Raw genomic sequence first — 26054 nt, 5'->3', positions numbered from 1 at the left:
ATAAAAAACAAAACAATCAAACCACATATGATTCCAGCATCACACAGAACCTTTAAATATATTTTTTTCAAAAGAGGAAATCAATAAAAAAAATTGTTTAGATACAACATGACTGTCAGCAGAGCAGGAAGCCAATCAGTCTTTCAATATCATAGCACTGCTTTTCCAAGTAAATAACTGAAAGACACAAAATTTCAAATATATTTTATTCAAAATTCTCCATCTAGGAGAAAAGATATATAACGATGTACACACATGCTTTAATAACTTATTTCACTGTACAACTTGCATCCTATACAATGGTACAATAAATCACCAAAAGAAAATAATGCACACTTAAATAATCTATCATGTAAATAGCACTGAATACGGGGTTCAACAAGGTGGAATCTGTACATTTTTTCATGACTGATTCAGAGCATCTGTCAATCTAGTTGAGTATGTTTCTAAAAATCGAGATGTCTACACCTTTCTTATTAGTGATGTGAAAGGCTATTAGGACCTATGTTGGTTTTGGTTAAATTAGGTGGGCGAGGGCAGAGGGGGTCTATCACTTTTATCCCTTTCTTATAAATACTTTTTCCCTTTTATGTTACTTCCACAGTTTTAAATAAAAATATATTTTATGCTTGTTTATACTATTTTGTCAATACTGTTCTAGCACAGAATTATGTTGACTGGTTATTTTACAGCTAGCAAAATGGTCCAAGCACATTAAGGAAACAAAAGAAATTGACCACTTAGTTCTGCCAAAGTAGCACCTAGTAAAATAGCATGTCAGTAACATTTGTACTGCTAGTCCTCCTAGGATGCAGGCAAAGAGATGTGGCAACAAATTCAAAAACATGGGCAGAAATTTAAGGAAGAAGATACTATTCTTGTTCCTGAAAAAAACTTACTAGTTAGTATTTCTCTATTGCATTTAATAATCTCAGAGTTATAATGATTGCTAAATCAGAGGAAGACTATACAAGAGGAAAACAAGATAAAAATGAGTGACTAGTAAAATCTTAACTTCTTCCAAGAGATTATATTTTCCAAGAACAAAAAAAGGCACAGGAGGTATACATTTCAATTTGGCTCAAAAATAATGAAAATTAACTGAAAAACTTGGCAATAACTACTGAAACATAAAATCCAATTCTCTACATTTTCTGTGACAGAGCTCAACAAACAAACAGAAAAACACCCTGACTGTGGTTCACCATAATCGGGACTATACATACTGCCCGACGTTTCTACACAGACTGAATCCCAAGGACTAAGTCTGCAAAGTAGGATCGAACAATTGATTTCAATAAAATATCTGCTTGATCAATATTTTCTTTCTAAAACTTAACCTATGTTCAAGCTAACTTCCTTTTGTGGAACTGACACGATTTAAACGCTCTAATTTTTAGCTGATTGTAGAAGTATTACAGTAATCCCACATATCAAGGAACACCAAGAGATGGAAAGTCAACTAGTATTATATCTGTGAAAGCTAACTCAGATTTCACTTGGATACTTGTAAACCATGAATCATAAGTTTCAAAAAACAGTAGTTGTGGTCAAGTTTATATCCTATATCTTTAAAAGATAGCAATAATATTTATTATAACTGTAAACATACGTCTGTCTCCCAAGAGAGCACATCTAGGAAAAGGTGCATTTATTGTAACTGCACCTAACATCCCCTTACAGGCTTTCTGTGACAACTGCAGTGTAACTAACTACCATTGCTGAGTAGGACTCTAGGGCATAACCCGAGGGAATCATGTTTCCCAATACCACGGAGCTACTTTACCAGCAATTATGATCATGACCCAATATTAACAAGTTACACATTTAAAAAGTCATTAAAACATCTCGTTCTTGGACACTAGTATAGAAAGGTCTTCCAAAGATAAAGGAATGGAGGCCTGGTTTAATTTTCTCAGCTAGAGCCATTATTATGTTAAGATCGCCCTCTGCTGTTAAATCAAGGTCTATCTTCAGGTTCCGAAGCGATTTAAAGGGCTTTTTCCCCTTCTGCCTACAAATAATAATAAAAAAGAAATTATAATACAGAAAATGTCCAAAGGGAACAAAAGAAAAGCAACGTATGAAGGTTTATCTTCCATTTAGGAGTCTGACTTACGTATCATCTTCTATATATTTTATTAGTGTCAAGGCTTTTCTGTGAAGGACGAGCAGAAACTGTGCAAGGAAAGTACTCCTGAGAGATAGACCGGGTTTCAAATGAAAGACCTGCAGGATAATGAAGCGTTTTTATAAATAATTTGCCCCATTCTACTTATACACAGCATGTTTCTGTCTCAGCACTGACACTGCCTGGAAGATAACTCACGTTAGAGCAGCTAACCACTTCCATAGATGCGCCCTGACACACAGGAGGAGGTGGAGGTATGGGTCTGGGAGTGATCTAACAGTTCTGTTTTATCTTTAAAAACTGACTCAAATTTTTCCTTCTGCCTTAGACTATATCCGTGTTCATTTTATTTATTATTAAAAATCATGATATAAGTTACTTCTAGCTGTGTTATTTAACTTTTCTCTGTCCACATCTTCAAATAAAATTGGAGCTACCAGAGGTGAGCCATGCTTAGACTATGGGTTTTTATAAATAAATTTATTTATTTATTTATTTATTTATTTTCCGCTGTGTTGGGTCTTCGTTGCTGTGCGCGGGCTTTCTGTAGTTGCGGTGAGCGGGGGCTACTCTTCGTTGCGGTGCTCGGGCTTCTCATTGTGGTGGCTTGTCTTTGTTGCGGAGCATGGGCTCTAGGCGTGCGGGCTTCAGTAGTTGCGGCTCGTGGGCTCTAGAGCGCAGGCTCAGTAGTTGTGCCGCATGAGCTTAGTTGCTCCACGGCATGTGGGATCTTCCCAGACCAGGGCTCAAACCCGTGTCCCCTGTGTTGGCAGGCGGATTCTTTATCACTGCGCCACCAGGGAAGTCCTAGACTATGGTTTTGAGATATTCATATTTTTCTATTCTGGGGGGGTGGGGGTACATGTGTAGTGGTAGAAGGATTTTATTTCTGCTTGGGAAGCATGGAATTACATGACTTGGAATTATCCTTGAACTTTGCAATATGTCACAGACCACATAGACCTGGATCCAAAATTCCTAGTCAACCTAACGATTATGTTATTTCAAAGCTACATCTCTGACACTGTTTCTTGGCCTGATCCCCAGAAAGATAATTATGACAAATCTCTGTTATCTTAAGAAATAAGACCCATATAATCTAAAATTTTCTTCAAAATCTAGATTTTTTTCAAAGGAATGAGACGATAAAGATGCTATCATGTAAATAAGTTTTAAAGACATTTTTTGCTCAATTAAGGCAAATAAACATTTGTATAATATCCCCCTTACCAAAAGAAAACACCCTTGGGTTATAAGTTAGTGCTTAGAATTAAAACATTTATTATTTGAACTGGGGGATGCTGCATCTTTAATTGTTAATTTACAGGCTACTCCCCTCTAACAATTCAGAAGAAAAATAACTTTGATACTTTAGAAAGGTCAGAGACTCTACAAAAGGACTTAATTCTAAATTATATATATAGTATAGGCAGTGTGGGATATACTGAAAAAGAAAACATGTCATACCATTCACTCTGACAGTCTCAGGTTTAACATTTACCTGATCCAGGAAGGCTTTTACTAGAGTGTCTCTGTGTAAGACATCTTGAAAAATATTCCTATGAAAAAAACAGGACAAATGTTGAAATGATTTCCACAACCTCTCACACCAGTCAATAAATTAAATTCTTAGAAGTGGAATTATAAACATATTTATAAGAATTAGATATATATATTTGAAAATATAAAATACATACTTATTTTAACTCAAGGATACATTTGTCTATTACTGGAGTCTGTCAGGCCACAGTAATTATTTTATCTTAAATAGTATAAGCAGTCCCAGGAAGGGTATGTATGTATCTATCATACACTTTATAAAAAAATACCAAGAGCCTTAGGCAATTAAAATATAATTACCAATTCCCGCTATCTCAAAAATATAGAACAGCAACAAAAATACACATACCACTACCACCAAAAACCAAAACAAAATAAAAGGTTAACTTCACATACTAATAACTTCTAATAAGCAGTTTAGGAAGAAAAAAAGGTAAGAGGATGAATGCTGGGAAACATTCAAGTGGGATTAAGGAACACACACAGATGGTTATCTGCAACGTCTTGACCACTGGGTTTGTATCCACAAGCCCATCATCTGGCAAGTAACATGAATCAGCTACCTAAGAAAATGTGAGCTACATTGGCAATGAGCAGAGTAAGAAATTAAGTTGCAATTCACACTTGAGATAATGTTTATCTACCACACAACCTAGGATATAGTAGGTTCTTAAAAGAGACTGTCCCTTTCCCAACCCCCTTTGATCTTTTCTCTTCTTCCTTCCCTTTCCTTGCCTTCTATTTCCCTAAGGAATTTACTGGGATGCTAGGTTATACTCAAGTCAGAGGGTAATATAACATTTACTAAGGTAAGCAATTTTTTTTTGTGGTACGCGGGCCTCTCACTGCTGTGGCCTCTCCCATTGCGGAGCACAGGCTCCGGACGCGCAGGCTCAGCGGCCATGGCTCACAGGCCCAGCCGCTCCGTGGCATTCGGGATCCTCCCGGACCGGGGCACGAACCTGCGTCCCCTGCATCGGCAGGCGGACTCTCAACCACTGCGCCACCAGGGAAGCCCACAAATGTTCTCTTAAGGCAAGTTTGAGTTTCAGAAAATAAATTTTTAACTGAAAAGAAAGACTGAAAATAGTAGGGATCATCATATAACTGACAGGAGTAGCAGGGAAGGAGGTGTGTGCACAGAGGTAATCGGAAAGTACCTAAAATTTCCTAGTTTTAGCAGATGGGTGTTCCCTACTACAGAAGAAGGAAACTCAGAAGGGGCAAAAATCAGCATTTCACAATTACTGGCTGTCCAACTGGTGGCCAGTGTGGGCACTGACAACAACCTTTCTCTGGCTTTGGAGAGAGAATTCAGCTATTTAACTCTAGTGTTCTGAATATATCTGTTTCATAAATTGATTGTATTGGTCATATGTGAATTAGGTGAAGCAAAGTGTTAAAAAATTCCCCCAAAAGCGCTCTCCAGGAACCCACCAAAAAATAGAAAAAAAAAACCCAAACACTTCAGGAAAGAAGAAAATGCCTGAAGGATCAGATTAATTTTGAGAATTTTGACACGTGTGCCAAAATTACCTATATGTGAAAACTTAGGGACCCTAAATTCTTATCTTGACCAATTTGTTTTCTAAACCAATTCCCCTAAATCTTTCAAAGGACCCAACAAGAACACCAGAGAGCTGGGAAAAGCTGGGTCCTAATGAAGCCATCTTTCTGCACCTAGAGACACATGAGGCTGGGGATCCCTTGGACATGGTGTTTCCTTGCTATGCTTCTGGGCAACACCTTCTGTCTGACTATTGGTGCTTCACATGTCTGTTGCCTCAGCTCAAAATTTTTCTTCAAGACACAGGACAGGGTTGCTTGCTCCAATTTTACTGCTGCCTTATACACTCGAACCTGGATTATACTAGTTAACATTTATTGAGCACATTCTATGTGCCAAGCATTTTAAACTGATTAAAGAGAACCATGATGGTATACTACAATTTCTTTTCCTGATTTCAGAACATCATTTAAGTGTTTTATAATTCAGATTTATCATCTTTTTTTTTTTCTAGTTGAGTCCACATTCAACATGTTATTATCATTACTTTTTTTCTTGTTAATTTACTGATCAGACTTTATGGTAAGAAATGAATAACAATATAAAATGCAAAGTAAAAGAATGCTCTATTAATATATTTTGACAGTTTTGCCATATTTTATATTTATATATCAAGGAAAAACAGACTTAGAATTACCTCTTTAGTTAATAAGGTTTAGCTAATAAGCCTTTTATGACTCTTACACACTAGTCTATAAGCAATGGAAGGAGCTGTGGCTGTCTGGCTGGCCACCATTAACCTTAGCACCAAGTACTGCGCCTAGGGGCTCAATATACATTTGTTAAATAAATACTTAAATACTTATTTTTAAGGACTAATCTAACCTATCTTATGGGAAACACAATTATATTAAGAAAAGCTGACATTTAAGAAAAAATGCTTGATTAACCAAATACTTCTTCCAGTATAATTCCCCTAGTAATATTTCTTTCCTTTTAAACACCAAATGGCTTGTTTTCTTTCTACTCATAAAAGATACAGTTTCCTAATATTGCTTAATGACAATATCAAAAAGCAGGGCACGACATACAAATCAGGAGTGAAGCTTTCGTCCGTGTAGATGATGGTATCCTGAGCCATGTCTTCTTCTGAAGTGGCTCTCCAGAATGCTGCCAGCTCTGATCTCATGTATCTACGCTGATTATAAATATGTTCATGACAGGGTGGCATCTGCTTGACGGTGTTGACGTCCACATCTATGTGTGTGGTGGGATAGGGCGCATACATGACTTGCCGGAAGGGAAGCACAAAGCTTCCAGTTGAATCCTGTTATAAACGAAAAGAAAATTTACTGAGAGGAACCAAGATGGTGGAGTAGAAGGACGTGCTCTCACTCCCTCTTGCGAGAACACCGGAATCACAACTAGCTGCTGAACAATCATCGACAGGAAGACACTGGAACTCACCAAAAAAGATACCCCACATCCAAAGACAAAGGAGAAGCCACAGTGAGACAGTAGGAGGGACGCAATCACAGTAAAATCAAATCCCATAACTGCTGGGTGGGTGACTCACAGACTGGAGAACACTTAGACCACAGAAGTCCACCCACGGGAGTGAAGGTTCTGAGCCCCACGTCAGGCTTCCCAACCTGGGGGTCTGGCAACGGGAGGAGGAATTCCTAGAGAATCAGACTTTGAAGGCTAGTGGGATTTGATTGCAGGACTTTGACAGAACTGGAGGAAACAGAGACTCCACTCTTGGAGGGCACACACAAGGTAGTGTGCGCATTGGGACCTAGGGGAAGGAGCAGTGACCCCAGGAGAGACTGAACCAGACCTACATGCTAGTGTTGGAGGGTCTCCTGCAGAGGTGGGGGGTGGCTGTGGCTCACCGTGGGGACAAGGACACTGGGAGCAGAAGTTCTGGGAAGTACTCCTTGGTGTGAGCCCTCCCAGAGTCTGCCATTAGCCCCAGCAAAGAGCCCAGGTAGGCTCCAGTGTTAGGTTGCCTCAGGCCAAACAACCAACAGGGAGGAAACCCAGCCCCACCCATCAGCAGTCAAGTGGATTAAAGTTTTACTGAGCTCTGCCCACCAGAGCAACAGTCAGCTCTACCCACCACCAGTCCCTCCCATCAGGCCTCTTAGACAGCCTCATCCACCAGAGGGCAGACAGCAGAAGCAAGAAGAACTACAATCCTGCAGCCTGTGGAACAAAAACCACATTCACAGAAAGACAGACAAGATGAAAAGGCAGAGGGCTATGTACCAGATGAAGGAACAAGATAAAACCCCAGAAAAAGAAAATTTACTGTCTTTTACGCCAAAAGGTATAAAGAACTATCTTTTTTTTTTTTTTTTTTTTTTGCGGTATGTGGGCCTCTCACTGTTGTGGCCTCTCCTGTTGCGGAGCACAGGCTCTGGACGCGCAGGCTCAGCGGCCATGGCTCACGGGCCCAGCCGCTCCGCGGCATGTGGGATCTTCCCGGACCGGGGCACGAACCTGTGTCCCCTGCATCGGCAGGCGGACTCTCAACCACTGCACCACCAGGGAAGCCCTGAAGAGCTATCTTTTAATTAAAAAACAAAAACAAAAAACTGGCTTTAACTTAGCAAATACAGCTCTAGAAATTTATCCTGGAAAATGAATCATGATTGTGTGCCAAATTCCAGTGATGTGTGTGTTACAGCACTGGGTTAGACAGTAAAACGCCAGAAACAACCTAAGTATCCAAAAAGAGAAATGATTAAATAAAAATGGTTTATTGTTTAGCTGCTAAAAATTAAGTTGCCAATGTTTATGTGCTCATATTGAAAGATGTTCACAATACAGTGTGAAAAAGGAAGTTAAAACATGCAGAGTATAATCTAATTTTTGGGGGTGGGAGGGGAAGATATGAAAAAAACACTAACGGAAGGAAAAAAGACCAGAAAGATATATGCCGAATATTAACAGGGGTTATTCATTGAATTATGAGATTACAAGTGACTTTTTATATTCTTCTTGATTATTCATATATTCTGTTAAGTCTCAATGAATATGTATTTTTACAGTAAGTAAAAAATGTACTTCTTTCCAGGTATAGTCAGTTGGGTAGCCAGCTACCATATAACAAGTACCTACTGTTATAATATCAAAGTATTCTCTGGAAAGCTATACAATTTAAACTTGCATGGAAAACTCTTAACAAATATTTTTTCATTAAATTATAGTTTCAAGTTTTCCACTATGCATCTGGCATAGGTCCCTTTTAGGGATAAAATTATACAAAAAATGAGATGATGCTGAGGAAATAAAAGTACTAAGTACCTTATTATGCCTTTGATAGGAGAAGTTCTAATTTTCAGATTTGTACAATTCATATAAAAAATGAGGGCTTCCCCGGTGGCACAGTGGTTGGGAGTCCGCCTGCCGATGCAGGGGACATGGGTTCGTGCCCTGGTCCAGGAAGATCCCACATGCCGCGGAGCGGCTGGGCCCGTGAGCCATGGCCGCTGAGCCTGCGCGTCTGGAGCCTGTGCTCCGCAACGGGAGACGCCACAGCAGTAAGAGGCCCGCGTACCACAAAAAAAAAAAAAAAAAAAATGAGTTCCCCTTAAGTAGTTTCTGTATTTAAACAACATTATTCTCAGCTCAGAGCATGCACATTATTGAAAATGTAAAAGCTGAAAATAATTTTTATTTGCAACAATTTTTAGTATTTTTTTCTTTCATTTTACTATGCCTATATCCTCAAGAAAGCATTCACTCTGAGAGACTCACATAGCCATTAGGAAATCTACTTCTTCACACCTTTGACTATAATTGAAACATCAATAATAGATTCAATAAAGTGAAAAACAATTCCTCATAATTATTGAAAATAATTGCTAACTTATATTTATCTGTTTTGCTCCTTGAAAAGCAGACTCAAGTAAATAAAGAAAAAATATAAAATAATTTTTTCTTTTGTATATATGTGTGTGTGTATACACACACACACATACATACATCCAGGAATTGCTCGTGTCCTGTACACTGTTTCAAGATAGGAAGCAGCTTAACATTTTTTCAATAAATGAATATGGTACTTTAAACATAAAATGGTAACACAAAAATTCAAATCCGTTCAGTAAAAAAAGAAATGTTCCCATTTAGTTATGGAACCTGATTTAAGAACATATTAAAAAAAAAAAAAATCCTGAGGCCAGACAGGCAGCTACAGGAAACCAGAGAGAAACACAAAGAAAGCTATTCTGTGATGTTTCACAGATACTAACTATAAATTCATACAACATATACTCCATGTTCAGACCTGTGTAAAGGAAGTCAGCTCCTTTGCATATAAAGATGAGACACATTAAATGCTAATGTTCAAAATATATGTATAAAGATTCTCAAAAATGATTTTTAAAAATTGGGTTGGGACTTCCCTCGTGGCGCAGTGGTTAAGAATCCGCCTGCCAATGCAGGGGGTACGGGTTTGAGCCCTGGTCCGGGAGTACCCCACATGCCGCGGAGCAGCTGAGCCCGTGTGCCACAACTGCTGAGCCTGCGCTCTAGAGCCTGCGAGCCACAACTAGAGAAAGCCCGCACACAGCAACGAAGACCCAACACAGCCAAATATAAATAAATAAAATAAATAAATTTTAAAAAAAATTGGGTTCACCGTGTTAAATGGAAACTATACCTTTAGTAGGCCTTGTACAAAGAGCCCTGACTCGTATTTAAATGATGATTCTGCTTCACATAATCTGGAGCATTTTCTCTCTGCTGGAGTCAGAAAAAGGCATAATGTTCTTACTATCTGTAAGTGAAAATATTTTAGCATTAAAATATGAAGTAAAAAGGTCACTGGTTTGCTTATGAAAGAGATCTGAATAGAAATTTCAACTGTTACTGTCAATAAAATCTATTCTGAGAAATAAGTATTCCATAGTCACCTGGAATAGTCTATGGGATATCACACTTGTTGCTTAAAATAGGTATTCTGTGGTCAAGTAAGTTTGGGAAATGTTAGTAAATTTGCTGTATGGTATCTCAAAACCTTTAACATTTGAATACATATTGTGACTCTCCAGGTGACTGAAACAATATGCAGACTTTCTCAAACTTACTTGACCATGGAACCCTTATTCCTAATCTTATATTAGGAAATAATGACCTAATATAATTATTGATTGTATCTCCACCCAGCAACAAACGTGTTTCAAACAAGTAAACAGTTTGGACGAGAAAACTAAATGCAGTTAAATCAAGCAGAATTATGGCTTCTGTTAATAGTTCTATATGTAAAATCCCATTACAATGACTATCTAAGTGTCTAACTTCTTCAACAGAATGAGAATTAATTCTTTCAAATTTAATTTAAAATAAGCAAGCCATTGGTTGGGGATTAGAAACCTATCATTCTAACAGGATTTGATCATAGTTCTATTAGGAAAAATAAAAAGCCATCTAACTACCTTGGAATTCAGACTATATTCAGAGTTTTTATATTAAAGCAGTGGTTTTCAAACTAGTGATGGCAACCTTTTCTTAAATTAAAAAGAGAAAAGATAAAAGAGAAGCTATTAAGCTAGAAGAGGATGTGGGATGAGAAAAATGTTTGAAAAACAGAGCCCCAACCATGGAGGCTTTCTCCCTCCAAGAAGCAACTGGGAAGGCCCTGTGGAACCTGAAGGCTTTGGAGGACACAAATTGAAAGCTACCTTTCTTGGGTAACAGAAACAATAATAAGTCACTAGATGCAATATAATAACAGAGGTAAGCTAACCTGTCATAAATGGTTGTACCAGAAATATAATTTTGGTAAATCAAGGGTCAAGTAATTATACAGGGTAGCTTATTATATTACAAAAAAAAATTATGAATATATTCGTCAAGCAAATAATCATTCCTAATATATTTCCTGTGTAAAACTTAGAAAAATTAGGTTTGCTTAAATTGATAGATATGTGCACTTTTCTCTCTCTAATTAATGATCAGTGAAGAAAAGTACAAAATTCCTTAGTTTATTACCTAATGCTTGGAAAGGTAACTGGTCATTAATTATTTATTAACTCATATAGCACTAAAAGAAATGGTCACAAATGTCACTGAATAAGATATAACCTCCATCGATCACTTAATAGCAATAGGTCCCTAAAAGGAATAGACTTAGGGGGAAAAGCAAGATAGTGAAATCAAGATGAATGATCAGATACCATTTCTTTGTAATTAGTACCAAAAGTACATGGCTATCTTCACATTTATTAAAGATAACATTAGGAAATAGAAGAAAAATATTTTTAAAAACATCTGATTTTAAAATATTCTCAAAACCATTTATACAGTACTGAGACTAGTATTTATGAATTATCACAGTGAAACTGATAAATGGCTTCCTATTCAAACAGTTTACTTTAAACTTACTTTTGCCACATGGTGTCACAGTAATTTGGTCAGATTATATTGCCTCCTTACACTATTAGATCATCTTGATGACAACCTAACCTTTAAATTACAATCCGTAATATGTTAGCAGTTTAAAAAAGTCAGATCGTTTGCTGGATTCTAAAATAAATTACCTTATTTACTTTCTCCGCACTGCTACCTACTACAACAGAACAGCCACACGTCTGCAAGTGGGAGCTGATGGCACTATAAATTGAAAAAAAAAAAAAAAAAAAAGATTAAAAACACTGACTGTAAAACAATTTCACAAACTAAAAAAAATAATAATAAAGTGAGCTTCAAATAACTCTGAATAGCTTTACATAATGAACACCAAAGCTCTGATTATAATGTCATCTTTTATTTCTATAGTACTTTGCATTTTCCACCACATGCCTCTCACAGATTCTATTTGAACCTTATAACAATGCAGTCAGTAAAATATTACCATTTTACCGTGGAAGAAACTGAGGTGTAGAGAGGTTAAGTGGTTAAAGTCAAATGGGATTAAAAATAACATGAATGGCTGACACTGATCAGAATCAGGACTAAAGAGCTCCTGATTCAAGCCATGTAAGGCCTGGAGATTAACCAAACTCATGCCTCTAAGACTCCATCATGAACCTAAAGGAGAAGACTGTAGACATAAAAGCGAATACTTTATCCTTTCACTCCTTATTTTTTAAAATAAAATTTTGTGATAATCTGTAATTGTAAAGAAACACTCAAGTAGGAGATGAGATTATACATGTAGACGTAGTACTCAGTTAAGGGACTTAGCACATAGGCACTCAATAAATACTGGCTATTATTATTGTTATTATCATTTTCTTAGAATATAAATAGAAAATGTAAGCTATTAGCTACTATTATGTGCTTATATGTGCCATGCACTGTTTTACATGCTTAATATGATTTGTTTCACTCAAGGCTTACAACAATCCTATGAAGTAGGTACTACTAATATTCCCATTTTATAAATGAGGTAATGGAGGCACAGAGAGTTCAGGTGGCTTGCCCAGGGTTACACAGCAGTAAGCCAGGAAGTCTGGTTTCAGAGCTCACACTTTTTTTTTTTTTTTTTTCTCGTACGCGGGCCTCTCACTGCTGTGGCCTCTCCCGTTGCGGAGCACAGGCTCCGGACGCGCAGGCTCAGCGGCCATGGCCCACGGGCCCAGCCGCTCCGCGGCATATGGGATCCTCCCAGACCGGGGCACGAACCCGTACCCCCTGCATCGGCAGGCGGACTCTCAACCACTGCGCCACCAGGGAGGCCCCAGAGCTCACACTTTTAAGCACTAAAATCTATTGTAAAATGGAAAGGATCAGTACAAATATGAATAATTTTCTTTTCTAGACCGAAATAAGTCTATCCACAATGCAACTTAATTTGAAAGGATTCTTAGTTTCAGCTTTAATGAGAAGAAAAACAAGAAACCGGAACCAAACAAGGGTCCAAGAATTCTTGTCTGGGTACTACGGAAATTCAGCTTCTTTAAATATTAAATAGAGTAACATCAAATATATCATAGGCATGTGATAAGTAAAGAAGTAACATAAAACTAAGCAATAGTTCAAATATGCATTTTTGACCATAGAATAATGAAGGGAGGCATTCTGTTATTATTTTCTTCCTTCCCAATCTTGTCACAGGTGAGCATAAGATTTGCATCTGCTTCACCCAGCTTTTACAAAAAGAAACAAAGTTCTTACTTGAGAAGAAAGCCTTCATGACAACTGTCACCAATATCATCATCATTGAGAACTGTATCAGCTATCTAAAATGAACCAAAAAAAAAAATTTATTCTGGCTGTAACAAAACGCTGAAATAACACTTTTTTTTTTTTTTTTTTTTTTTTTTTGTGGTACGCGGGCCTCTCACTGTTGTGGCCTCTCCCGCTGCGGAGCACAGGCTCCGGACGTGCAGGCTCAGCGGCCATGGCTCACGGGCCCAGCCACTCCACGGCATGTGGGATCCTCCCAGACCAGGGCACAAACCCGTGTTCCCTGAGTCGGCAGGCGGACTCTCAACCACTGCGCCACCAGGGAAGCCCTGAAATAACACTTTTAATACACAAGTTTTCTGAAGTCTAGGCTCAATATAACACACTGCCCTCATTTCTGAGCATCACAAATCCCCATAAAACAATCTGTGTGCATCACTATAAACTTGCAGAACAAATAATGTGAAAGCTGGTCAGACAGCTTAAGCAACAATGTTCACAAGAACAATTTCCTCTTCTGAGCCGTCACAATCAGGAGACACATCTTAATTACCAAGTCAGGGAGCAACAAAAATAGTTTCCTAAAGATCTCTCTATACATGCATAATGTGTAATTCCTAATGTCCTCAACAAATGAATGATTAAGGAAATCAGATTAGTGAAGGTAAGTGAACTTCCATTAACTGCCAGTGATTTGTACACTGCTTTGTTACAAAAAGTACTGCATTAAATACTGATAGATTCTCTAAGGTCTGAAATTCTCCCACTTAGGAAATACAAAAGTGGAGAAATTAACTTAATAAACTTAATTTTATCATATTACCATTACTGACCAAAAAGCCTCTGGCCATAAAATTCAGGATTTTAAGTGTGTTTGTTAAAGTGGCTAATAATTCATATGAACAGTATATATGACAAAAAAATGTATATTACTAAAATTAGAATATTACTAATACACGGCATAGTAATATCCTATTTAACATTACAAGTGAGAACTTACATCTATTTCTTCAGGGACACTGTGGGATTTCATAGATGAAAGCAGTTCCATTACAGGAATTACTTCTCCAGTAAGCATTGGAATAATACTCTGACCCTGCATAAAAAAGTAAAATGAGGTGAAGAAAAATCACACAATATAGGATAAAGTGGGCAATAAAAAATCAAAAACTGAAAGCAAAGAATAACACCCTTTGATAGAAATACTTGATAACTTGTTCAAACACAGCCCCAAACAAGTCTACTACTCCAAAATATTTCTATTTCTAAAGGATTTACATGCTGTTTAAAACTCCTTTTCATTCTTCCAGGAATAATTTTCTTTTTTTCTCTTTTTTTTGGCTGCACCATGTGACATGCGGGATCTTAGTTCCCCAACCAGGGATCGAACCCGTACCCCCTGCATTGGGAGCACGAAGACTTTTTTGTTGTTGTTAATTAAATATTTTTATTACGGGAAAGTTTCCCATATCCCATAGTATGCCTAGAATATGTTACTCATTAAAATTATACAGTTTTGTTTTTCTTTTTTTATTGGGGCTACAGTTGTTTTACAATGTTGTGGGAGCATGAAGTCTTAACCACTGAATCGCCAGGGAAGTCCCAGGAATAATTTCTTTAGTCAGAATGGAACCATTGGTTTATCATTTACACAAAATAATTAAATCACCACACCAAATTTAGAAAGGTTCTCCTTTGAAATTGTACTTGAGATATAAGAACTTTTGTTAATCAAAGGTCACTAATGCATTTTATATTAAAAATGAGGAAAGCCAAGCATAAAAAGGCTTTGAAATCCTCAGCAGATAACTCAGTAGTAAAGTGTGAATCAATACTCAGGACTTCCCTGGTGGTCCAGTGGTTGGGACTTCGCCTTCCAATGCAGTGGGTGCAGGTTCGATCCCTGGTCATGGAGCTAGGATCCCACATGCCTCGCGGCCAAAAAACCAAAACATAAAACAGAAGCAGTGTTGTAACAAATTCAATAAAGATTTTAAAATTGGTCCACATCAAAACAAACAAACAAACAGACAAATCTAAAAAACCCCCCTCAATCTCTACATTCATAATAAGGTATAATCTACCCAAATGCAAATCAAAGTCATAACATATATTTTTAAGAATCAATAAAGCAGACAAATTTCCTTCAGTGTTCTTTCAAGGTAATGCTACTACTTATTACACCTCAAAGATGTAATTTTAAAATCTGTAGTTTCTAGAATGAAATTGAAAATTCAATACATAACACCACACACATAAAGTGTCTCAAATACGGTGCTCCCTCATTTATTCACTGCCACCACCACTCCCCCAAAATGTTTTGCCCATCCTGAATATGTAAACTTTTAGAGGCAGATGAAATTGTCATATGTCTATCAATTTTTAGCTACACATGTTTTAAAATCACCTATTATTTAAGATCTAACAATAAAACTTTTCCCCTCATTCACGTTTTATGAAATGATTATATTCAAACTCTTTACATGCATATTCAAATTAGAACCTCTGACATCTTTGCAGTCAGTCCTTTTTTTGAGTGACCAAACCTAGTTTCCAGAGCCCCTTATCATATAAGTTGCTTCAGAATTTAAATGTGATGCTGTCTCTGGAAATTTTATCCTAATAGGCCCCCTTGCATCACACAGGAGGTTTTATTATTTAAAAAAAAAAAATCCATCCTGTAGTAACTTACAAACATAAAACCACTCATTGTTTTTGCTTTTCAAAGTAACTTTTTAAATGTCTGCTTATAATTACAACAATCAACACATGCAATTCAAGAAGATTAAAAACTGAAGCTGTGTTACATTTGCTTCCTTGTAAAACGATTTTATCAGATGACAGCTATAAGCATCTAAAACTAGCACTGATTAAAGTTGTTTTAGACTAAGTATCATCCTCAAACAGTATTTATTGTTCAAAATAAAGTCACTGCAAGCACATGATATGAGATTTGCAAGAACTCGATTATCAGGTGACTCCTCCTTTTCAGAAAGGATAGTTATGGGAAAATACCCTCCCTTAGGTGTAGGCATATATAGTATGTCATACACAGCATCTCAGACATTTATCATCATAAGCAAATGGATATGCTCATTGAAGCTTAACAACAATGACAAATCCTAGACGGCTGAACACAGAAGAGGCCCTAAAAGAAAATGCTTCCAGTTATTTCCTCCTTGGACTTCTCTAACTTGAACTTTTCAGCAGGTGAACGTTTCCCCTTTAAAAACCTCCAGTTTGTCCAAGTATACTTTCCTCCTGACGTAGAAGGGATAGGATAACATTTTCAAGAAAAGCCCTTAAACGAGAAATAAACCTAAATGTTAATAGTGGTCAACTTTCTAAGTACAGGTTTCTGGTTTGAAAAAAAATCCCAGAAAAAGTAGAATTTTACTGGGTCTTAAATTTCGTTATTTTGAGATAACCTGACTAGTTACTCTGTAACTAGCAGGTACATCTAGAAGTTGGTGAAAGTCATCCCATTCCTTGGCACCCTGCTTACTGACCAGCAAGCAAAGGCTGGACTTCTCTGAGTAAAGGGAAACATTTCCTTGTAAGTCTTAGAACTTGCCCCATAATTACCTCCTTCTGACTTTTGTAAAAGTTATTTACAAAAGCACAAACTTAACAATTTTGTAAAGAAGATCATTTTATAGGGTTTTGTATTTCCCTTGTTCACGTTCCTATATTTTGACAAACTTTTAGAAAAAGTTATTGTTTAAAATATCATTTGTCTCAGGAAAGCTAAAGAGAACCAGGGAGAAGCCTTGATTAGACTGGAGTTTTTTTTTTTTTTTTTGGGGGGGGGGGCTTTTTTACATCTTTATTGGCGTATAATTGCTTTACAATGGTGTGTTAGTTTCTGCTTTATAACGAAGTGAATCAGTTAGACTGGAGTTATAACAGAGGAGCAAGGAGGGTGGCCAGAAGCAGTGAGAGTAAAAGCAAAGGACACTTTCTCCTTCGGGGATTCACCTTTGGAACGCCTCTGTCCTAGGCTGAAATGTTTTGCAATTAATTTCCATAAGGGAAGCCATACCCTTGCAATCATGCTTCTCAAACCCTGGTGCCTGCTCCCTAAGGATGTTCAAAACCATGGGATAAACACAGCATGTTTTCCTGGAGACTTGATACCACTGGAAGCCCGAGTGGTAAGAAGGTGAGGAATATCACTGGCAAACTGTAATATTAAAACAAAAAGATATATCATGGAATAAAATATAAATTGCATGAGTTTTAAAGATACGAGACTTCAAAGAAATATTCTGCTTAGAGCTGTGTCTGTACCCCCAGATACTTTAGGGGCACTCAGTCTCCTGTTATAACTACTTCTGTGGAAATGTTTGAGAAGCAATACCTTAAAAAAAAAAAAACTCATACAGAATTTTAAATTTTTACTATGAACAAGTTATCCAAAACTTATCCCATGCAAACAGAAAAAAAGGGAAGCAAAATATTAATTTGTGGATGCAATTATTATTATCCTTTACTTATTTAACTCTTCAGGTCTAAGATATGGAAGTCTTCATCCAGTTTATTCCATTTATCTCCATAAAGATTCTGTTCGTGCTCAGGCTCACTCTGTCAAACTAGTATGTCTTCAAGGCCTTAACAGAAGCAGCCCTTAGCTTTATACAGACATATGTAGTGGGTTTGGCAGTGTCTTGTAATATGCAATCTGCACCTTACCTGATCTTCCATTCTCTCTGTGCCTTCTAAGACGATCTTCTGGACATTTTCTTGCCTTTCCTGAGGGAGAGAAAATTCATTAAAATTAAAAAAACACAACATTTTGATACTTGTTTATTTTTCACAATACAGTTAAATGGCACACATCTTCTTGGGTAATTTAGTTCATGGGAAAAACACGTTCCACTTTAAGGCAAAAAAAAGAGCGGGGGGGATTAACCCAACAAAACCATGCTCTCATAGACAATACGAAATAAAATAAAAACACCCATTTTGTCTGCAGTTAAAAACAAATATGACAGAAAGAGTCAATGTAACATCTGCATAGTTTCACAAAGGAAACTAATGATTTGTACTTTTCAAATTAGGTAAGATCCAGACGAATCTAGTGACTATACAGCTTCCAGATTTTAAAGGATTTTCATAAGCATGTGAGAAATAAGGAGGCAAGCCTGCAAACACAGTAAAAAAACCTCTTCTTTTAAAAGATACTATTTTTCCTTACTATTTGGTAAAAGTCTTATAAAATCAGTAAGGCTTTAGTGGACTTCCATGTTAGTATCAAACTGCAAAGCAGAAAGGAGAATTAAATTTGTTCTTCTCATCTGCCAATATTACAGTATATGGAAATATAATTATCACTATATATTAAACTATAAGATTAGGGGACAACAATGATTTCCTCTAGCTCAATCTACAAAATTAAAAGGAATATCTCCTGAAAACCATTTGGTCCAACTTCTTCATTTTACAAATTTGGGAACTTGGCAAAGAAATTAAAGGGACCAAAGGTTATTTGGGCAAAGGCTTACGAAACTACTGTTCTGAACTGCTTACACCCACACAGTGGTAAGTGAAAGACAGGGTCATGCACTGCAGAAACAAAAAGCTTTTAGAGTCAAAGGCTCCCAAGACAAATCCTTATTTGTCCCAAGACAAATCCTTGTTTCCTTATTTCTCTAAGCTTTGGTTTTCTATTTACAATGTGAAGCTATCATCTCCTACTTTCCAGGGTTAGAAGACCACAGACATCAGCCTAGATCTATCTGTACCTAATAGGGTAGAAGCAAATAACAGCTCCTGTTTGAAGTTAATTGCATATAATTTCTAAAAATTAGATTAAAATGTATCAGAAGGTAAACTTGCAGTGGCTAGGTTAGCATGCTTAATAAGCTTCCAAACGCACTCACCTTGTGCATCCATATCCTTCCCTTCCGGATAATGTGTGTTAATCTGTCCACACACACTCTGTGAAGTGGGAGATAGAAACTCAGTTCCGTCTGGGGAAGTATAATTGATAGTCCATAGGTGCTCCTATCCCCATTCCAGTTTCCATCGAAGATTAATGACACAATAATTACTCCTTTTTCAGACAAGACAAAAAACTTTACGTCTATCGCCCCACTCTCTGCATTTCGAAGGATTTCTCCATTGAGGGTATGGTTGGCAAGAAAAGTTATTTCTCCATCGCTTAGAAGTAACTGTTCTGTCTTTGGAGCCCAAATGTGCCTTACTCTAGGACCAAGAATATTGTCCCAGTAAGCAAAGGTTGCTGCTAATAAAGGGGATTCACCACTTAAAGCAATCTCTGTCTTGGCAACAGCTGGAGAAGGTGGTGGACAGAGAGTCGACATCACTGCATCCCAACTGTCACATTATCCAAAAGCGCCAAGATTATCTAAACAATGACATACAAAACCAGTGATTAGGTTCAGCAATTTTAAGTCATCCATCAAAAACGCAAATTTTGGGACTGACATATATACACTTCTATATATAAAGTAGATAACTAATAAGGACCTATAGCACAGGGAACTCTACTCAATAATGACCTATATGGGAAGAGAATCTAAAAAAGAGTGGATCTATGTGTATGTATAACTGGTTCACTTTGCTGTACAGCAGAAACACAACATTGTAAATCAATTTTAAAAAAGAAATAAAGGGCATTCTAAGGTCAAAAAAACCCAAAACCCTCAAATGATTTACGTATATGTGGTTTTCTCCTCTTCAGTCAAAACGATCTGGAAGCATGTCTCCTACATGAAAGAGACATTAAACTAGCATGGCAGGTGCATATTAAGTGTTTGCAATATGATGATGATGTACTACCATACACAGTAACATGCCACTTATATTCAGGGCATACACTTAGAAATCCAAAATAATAATGGCCTTAAAAAAAGCCTCTGAACCTTAATATAAAATATTATATACTAAAGCTCATAGAATAGATCCTCACTGTTTCTAAATATCCAGCCTATATGCAATTCTAATATGATTGGACGTTTGGTTCCTAAACCATAGGAACTAAAGAGAAACAAATTGAGAAAGGGAGGGCTCAGCTAGAGACCATGACACTTCTTGTGGGCTGAACTATGTCCCCCGCAAAAATATATGTTCAAGTCCTAACCCCCTGTATCTGTGAATGTGACCTTATTTGGAAATAGGTGTAATCAAGTCAAGATGGGGTCCTAATCCAATGGCTGGTGTCCTTACAAGGAGAGAAAGATTTGGAGACACACAGACAGGGAAAACAGGGCCATGCGAAGATGAAAGCAGAAACTGGAGTGATGCAGCAACAAGCCAAGGAATGTGAAGGATTGCTGGTAACTATCAGAAGCTAAGAAGAGGCAAAGAACGATTCTTCTGTGGAGCCTTTAGAGGAGCATGCCCCTGCCAACACCTTATTTCAGACTTCTAGCTTTCAGAACAGAGAGAGAATACATTTTTCTCATTTTTACATCACCCAGTTTGTCGTACTTTGTTACAGCAGTCCACACCTGACAGTAGAAAACCTTAAAAGCTGCTTAGAAAAGAAAAAAAAAAAAAAAAGGCCAAAGCTTGCAAGAATACAACAATCTAGAACCATAAGAGAAAATAAGCAAAAAGTCCTCAATGCACTCAATGATTCTCTTTGGGTAACAGGGTGCTAAAGCCCAATACTGGTGTATAAAATGACAGATAAATACATTTAATATGCTATTCAAGAAAGCAGCGTAGCCTTTTATCATTGCAAAGAGAGTTATACTAAACGGGTAAAAAAGCTTTAGTTATTTAAAACATGTAGAGAACTAAATGATTGAATGGGCCCAGTCAACCTTTCAATCTACTGAGAAAACAGAGAAGAGGAACTGCCCAAGGTCACCAAGCCAGGCTGGAATCCAGGTTTCTTGTGTATCTTAACCCACCCCATTGTATCACTCTGACAGTGTACATTCAATGTGATGTTAATGTAAAATGAATCATTCCTGCCTAATATTAAAATTGAATACCTATGCATATTCAATACCAATTTCATTTAAACAAGTCTAAAATTGTGGAATCTCTTCGTCATATAATGGTGAAAGATAGTAGTTAATAATAGGTGAACTATGATATATCTATCTTTGCCTGTATGATTGCTTTGGGAATTAACATTTTATCTGTAACTAAATTCATGTCAAAGTAAACCATTTTACTTAAAATAAAGAATTTGATCTACATCTTGTCAGGAGAGTTCAGAGATTGATGAAAAGCAAAAAAAAAAAAACCAACAAAAAACTACTCTAATTTTAGAGTACTGTATGAGCACTTTTATCATGATGTCAAGAATAGTTATACAGTGCTTGGCAAAACGCTTTACAGTAGGTATGTGCAGAAATGGTTTAACACAAGAACAGTTCTTGTGTATTTTTTTATTTTAGAAATTCATTTAGGAAATATTCACTTTTTTAATGTTATATCAATTTAATAGACTTAAGAGACTACACTGGGTATTAGTTGTATAGTTTGTTTAAAATATCCACTGTTATGGATACAATTTAAACAGCGAGTTTATAATGACAGAATATAGGAATATAATCTGAATTGAAACTGTAATGATGCTATGATAATTAACAACAGCAAACTGGAGGCCAAGGAGACGAATTAAGTAAACACAGAGCTATACAATTATATGGTAACATATTCTTCTTTTGTTCTTCCTTTTTGGATAAAAAAAGGTGAATAATCATAAAGGCAATATTGCAACTCAAACATTTCATTATTATGTTGAAAATAAAAACACTTCCTTAAATGGAATTGAGCCCCGGAGCAAATATGGTTAGATTATGGGACAACTTTTTACCTGATTGTGAAAACTCAACTATTATAGACCACTAATTACATTCAATTTCATTGCTAGTATCATTAGAAAGAGAATAAGGGACAAAGACTACGTTGAATTATTTAGCTTTAAATCCTGCCAAAAGTCACAGAGGAGTACAGTTAGGAGAGTAGTAAAATGAGTCTACTAACACTTAAACTCATCATCTTTGGTAAAGAAAATCCATACATACAGACATGGCTCAAAAAAATCAGTTCAAAACCAAGAGTCTTTTATCTATATATCTTATTTACATGCAGTGCTGGCTACACCAGAGAGTTATCAAACAAAAGCCGTAAAAGTCTCTGAGGGAAGCCAGGATTCAAATTGGGTGACCCAGTGGCTTGCCACATTCCTGTAAACAAAAAACAGGGTTCATGAGGATGTACCCAATATAATTCCTGAAAATCATCCAACATATGTAGATGTAAAGATTATACTAATTATCATCTGTTAAAACTGTTAGCGGAGGGCTAGTTTTGAAGTTTTGCTTTTTCTTAAACTTTGCTAAAAATCATCCATCTCTTCTCTGATTGATATTTAGAAAGTTGGTTGGTCCACTGCTGTTGCAAATCAGAATTCAACCATCATAAGGCCCCCACTTCTTGTAACCATGTTTTCTGTTTATTTTCTCCCAGCTCGAAGAGAAGCAGGATCCTAAACCAGCCCACCTTCCAAACCAGGAGCTGCCCAGACCAACTATTGACAGTGATCTGCTTGTAACACAAGATAGCTTGCAACACTTCAAGACTCAGAGGTTAAATTCACATCATTATCAGACCATCTCTCACAGCTCCAGTTTCTCAAATAGGCAGGCTAACCTACTACTCCTTAGAATTACTTAGTTAAAATAGAGCCCAAGGGCAGGCTTGAAAGATAGGAGTCTCCTCTGGTTTTCTCTCTCTCTGAAAGTAAATTCTGAACTGCTAACAGGGCCAAAGAAAGACACTATTTTATCAACTTTATAAGGTGGGGAAAAAACACTTTAGCCCCCATGTAACTGTTTCCTTGGAGTAGGTTAGTCCTGGCATAGTGCACAATCTGCAATGTGGTCTATCACTTCTCTTGTTTTTGTTTCATATGTGTAAAGAGAACAGGCATCATGAGGTAGTTTCCAACTGATTCAGGGCTTTCCTAGACTGCCAAGGTGCTGGCAACAGTGTCTGTGTCACACAACACCATCATACTTCAAGTATTCTGCCTCCATATTATTAATTTCCCATATATTGTATTCTTGCTTCTGTGATGTTCCCTGTATGTTAATAGTTTTCCAAAGTCTAAGATCGTATCTAACAGTATTTTCCAATTTCTTTGTACAAATTAAAGTGCCAGACGTATTGTGTCCCCTTGCTTTGCATCACAAGAGAGATGAGAACAGTTTGAATTGAAATTTATCCAACTGGCCACAACCAGACTGTTTTAACGAGAGCCTAACAATCTTCATTGTTTCTGAAAGGGCCATCTCTCTCGGGCAAGTGCATGACCTCCCGGTCTCCTGAATACAGAAGCCTGTTGGAGTTCACCGGGGCCAGTCAGACCCTGAGTGGTCACAGCAGACGCGTAATCAGTGCACTTCTTTTTGCAACCGATACCATCAGTCAAGTGATGCCCAAGTCATAATGGTCCTTTAAGTAAGTCTGTGTATCCTCGGAGAAGTGAAGTAAGCAGGTTATGAACCACAGAACGGGAGCAAAAGACAGTCTAGAATTGCTGCCCAAGTTTGCTAGACATCAGCAATCCTTAGAAACTTCAACTTCTGTAGACGAGTAATATTACCCCACGCCACGCCGCTTTATCCCCTCTCGGACCCCGAGTTGGTACGGAGCAGCCGCGCGCCGCCCGCCCCCTGGTTTTCCCCGGGCCAGGCCTCTCAGTGCCCGAGGCTCCTTTCCCTTGAGCCCGCGGCACAGGGGGTCCGACGGGTCCCTCTGAGTGTCAGCTCGGGGACTGTGGGAGGAAAAACGGACCGATCCCTATCCCCCTGCCTCTGCGCCGCCACTGCCAGAAAGCCCGGATGAAGGCAACTCCGCTGGTCGCCGGGCTGAAATTCCCGATGCCGGCTTTCGATCAGGGAAGAGAGCGGCAAAGAGAGGACCAGCCGAGCAGAGCCTTGGCGAGAGCCTCCGCCGCCGCCCCCGCGCGGTCCAGGCACCCGGAGCCCAAACAGCCACCTACACGCCGGCTTCTCACTCACCTACTCGCCACCGCCTGCGCCTCCGCAGCCACCGCCGCCGCGGGCATAGGACCGCAACCGCAGTCCCGCCCCCGCGGCCCTGGCCCCGCCCCCGCGCGCGTTGCGTCCGCGAACTCGCTTCACGCCGTGGTCGTTTCCCGCCTTGTGCTCTTCTCCTGGTAAATTTTATCAGTTCTTTCCTCATTCACCCTTAGCGAATACTGTGAGAGCAAGGGGAGGAGAGAAAGGGCGGGAAAAACAAAGCCACACATCTCCTAAACACACCCCCTGCTCTCTAGGCCCCGCCCCCTTAAGGAAGAAACCGGGCAGCAGGGATGGCTGACGCGTCAAGCGCCATCTTTCACGCGGGCGGAACAAGTCGCTGTTGCTGCGCTACCGTTTCCTCGTGGGACACCGTAGCTACGCCTTGGTGTTTTCGAGATGCGATTATACGTAAACGCACGAGGTCTGCGCAAGGCGGGGGTCGGGGCGTACTTGCTCTGTCCCTTTGCTCAATGGCGCGCTCGGTAAATTTAGCGTAAGCTGATAACCAAGATAGTTCCGTTCCTAACGGGGAAGACTCCTGGGCCCCAAGAAAGCAAAGAAGAGTTGGTGGTTGTGAATGGTTTTGTTTGTGCTTGGAAGGTAGCAGGCGCTCAACAAATGTTTGATGAACGAATGGATTTGGATTTTTTTTTTTTAACTCTTTTTCTATTTTTTTTTTTTTTTGCGGTACGCGGGCCCCTCACTGCTGTGGCCTCTCCCGTTGCGGAGCACAGGCTCCGGACACGCAGGCCCAGCGGCCACGGCTCACGGGCGCAGCCACTCCGCGGCACGTGGGATCCTCCCAGACCGGGGCACGAACCCATGCCCCCTGCATCGGCAGGCGGACCCTGAACCACTGCGCCACCAGGGAAGCCCTGGATTTTTTTAATGACACAATTCAGTACACTGTAACTTCACCCCAAGCCTCGTTAGGTAATTTTCTTTCCCACAATATATAGTCACAACAATTTTGTCTTCTTTGCATGTAAGCATTTTCTCAAGGATGATTTTCATGTCTTTAAACATCCTATAAGCTAGTTGCACAATGTGGATGAGTTGGGTGGTTTTTTTTTTTTCACCTTTGAAAATGTACTTTATTGTTTTGTGATGTGCTGTAAGATTTTTTTGTTTTAATCTCCAGTTAAATCAGCCTTTTGATCTACAAGTGTGTATTTTCAGGTTTTTCGCTACAGATGAGTGGCACTTAACATTTTTCAACTTTAAAAATCGCGTAGGACATCTTTATCATTCAGAGGAAGAAATACACAAAATGACTCCCTCAAACCTATACCCTCTGCAGAAATAGACCCTTTACCTATGCTTTATGCTTATATCAAACACCAAAAAAATCTACCATTTATCTAGTTCCTACTGTGTCTTTGGTATTGTGCTTCTCAGCCTACATAAAGAATTACGCTCGGGGCTTCCCTGGTGGCACAGTGGTTAAGAATATGCCTGCCAATGCAGGGGACATGGGTTTGATCCCTGGTTCGGGAAGATCCCACGTGCCGCGGAGCAACTAAGCCCAGGCGCTACAACTAGTGAGCCTGCACTCTAGAGCCCACGAGCCCCAACTGCTGAAGCCCACCTGCCTAGAGCCGGTGCTCAGCAACAAGAGAAGCCACCGCAATGAGAAGCCCGCGCACCACAACGAAGAGTAGCCCCCGCTTGCCACAAG

General features: G+C 38.5%; 1 protein-coding gene across 1 annotated transcript; it reads right to left on the bottom strand.

Annotated features, from left to right (window-relative positions):
• Nucleotides 1-24506, bottom strand: C9orf72 (C9orf72-SMCR8 complex subunit). The gene is made up of 11 exons (XM_082621094.1): nt 24353-24506; nt 19223-19710; nt 18033-18092; nt 14341-14436; nt 13329-13393; nt 11750-11822; nt 9871-9987; nt 6290-6525; nt 3633-3690; nt 2120-2229; nt 1-2014 (listed from the first exon to the last, which is right to left on the bottom strand). Exons 2-11 carry the CDS (start codon nt 19664-19666, stop codon nt 1828-1830), a joined length of 1446 nt encoding a protein of 481 aa, XP_082477220.1. The 5' UTR covers nt 19667-19710; nt 24353-24506; the 3' UTR covers nt 1-1827.
• Between the last annotated feature and the right edge of the window lie 1548 nt (nt 24507-26054).

This window comes from Mesoplodon mirus, assembly GCF_964341445.2.
Source record: "Mesoplodon mirus genome assembly, chromosome: 1".
NCBI classification, from domain to species: domain Eukaryota; kingdom Metazoa; phylum Chordata; class Mammalia; order Artiodactyla; family Ziphiidae; genus Mesoplodon; species Mesoplodon mirus.
Note: the sequence above shows the minus strand (reverse complement) of the source record. Positions and strands in the feature narration are given on the sequence as shown.

What these genes read in the sequence shown, in the direction of transcription:
- C9orf72 (XM_082621094.1), bottom strand. Translation starts at nt 19,666, where the DNA reads ATGTCGACTCTCTGTCCACCACCTTCTCCAGCTGTTGCCAAGACAGAG. An exon ending in CAGAGAGAATGGAAGATCAG is followed by an intron (nt 14,437 to 18,032) that starts GTAAGGTGCAGA and finishes TTTTTTATGCAG; the next exon opens with GGTCAGAGTATTATTCCAAT. An exon ending in AAATATATAGAAGATGATAC is followed by an intron (nt 2,015 to 2,119) that starts GTAAGTCAGACT and finishes TATTATTTGTAG; the next exon opens with GCAGAAGGGGAAAAAGCCCT.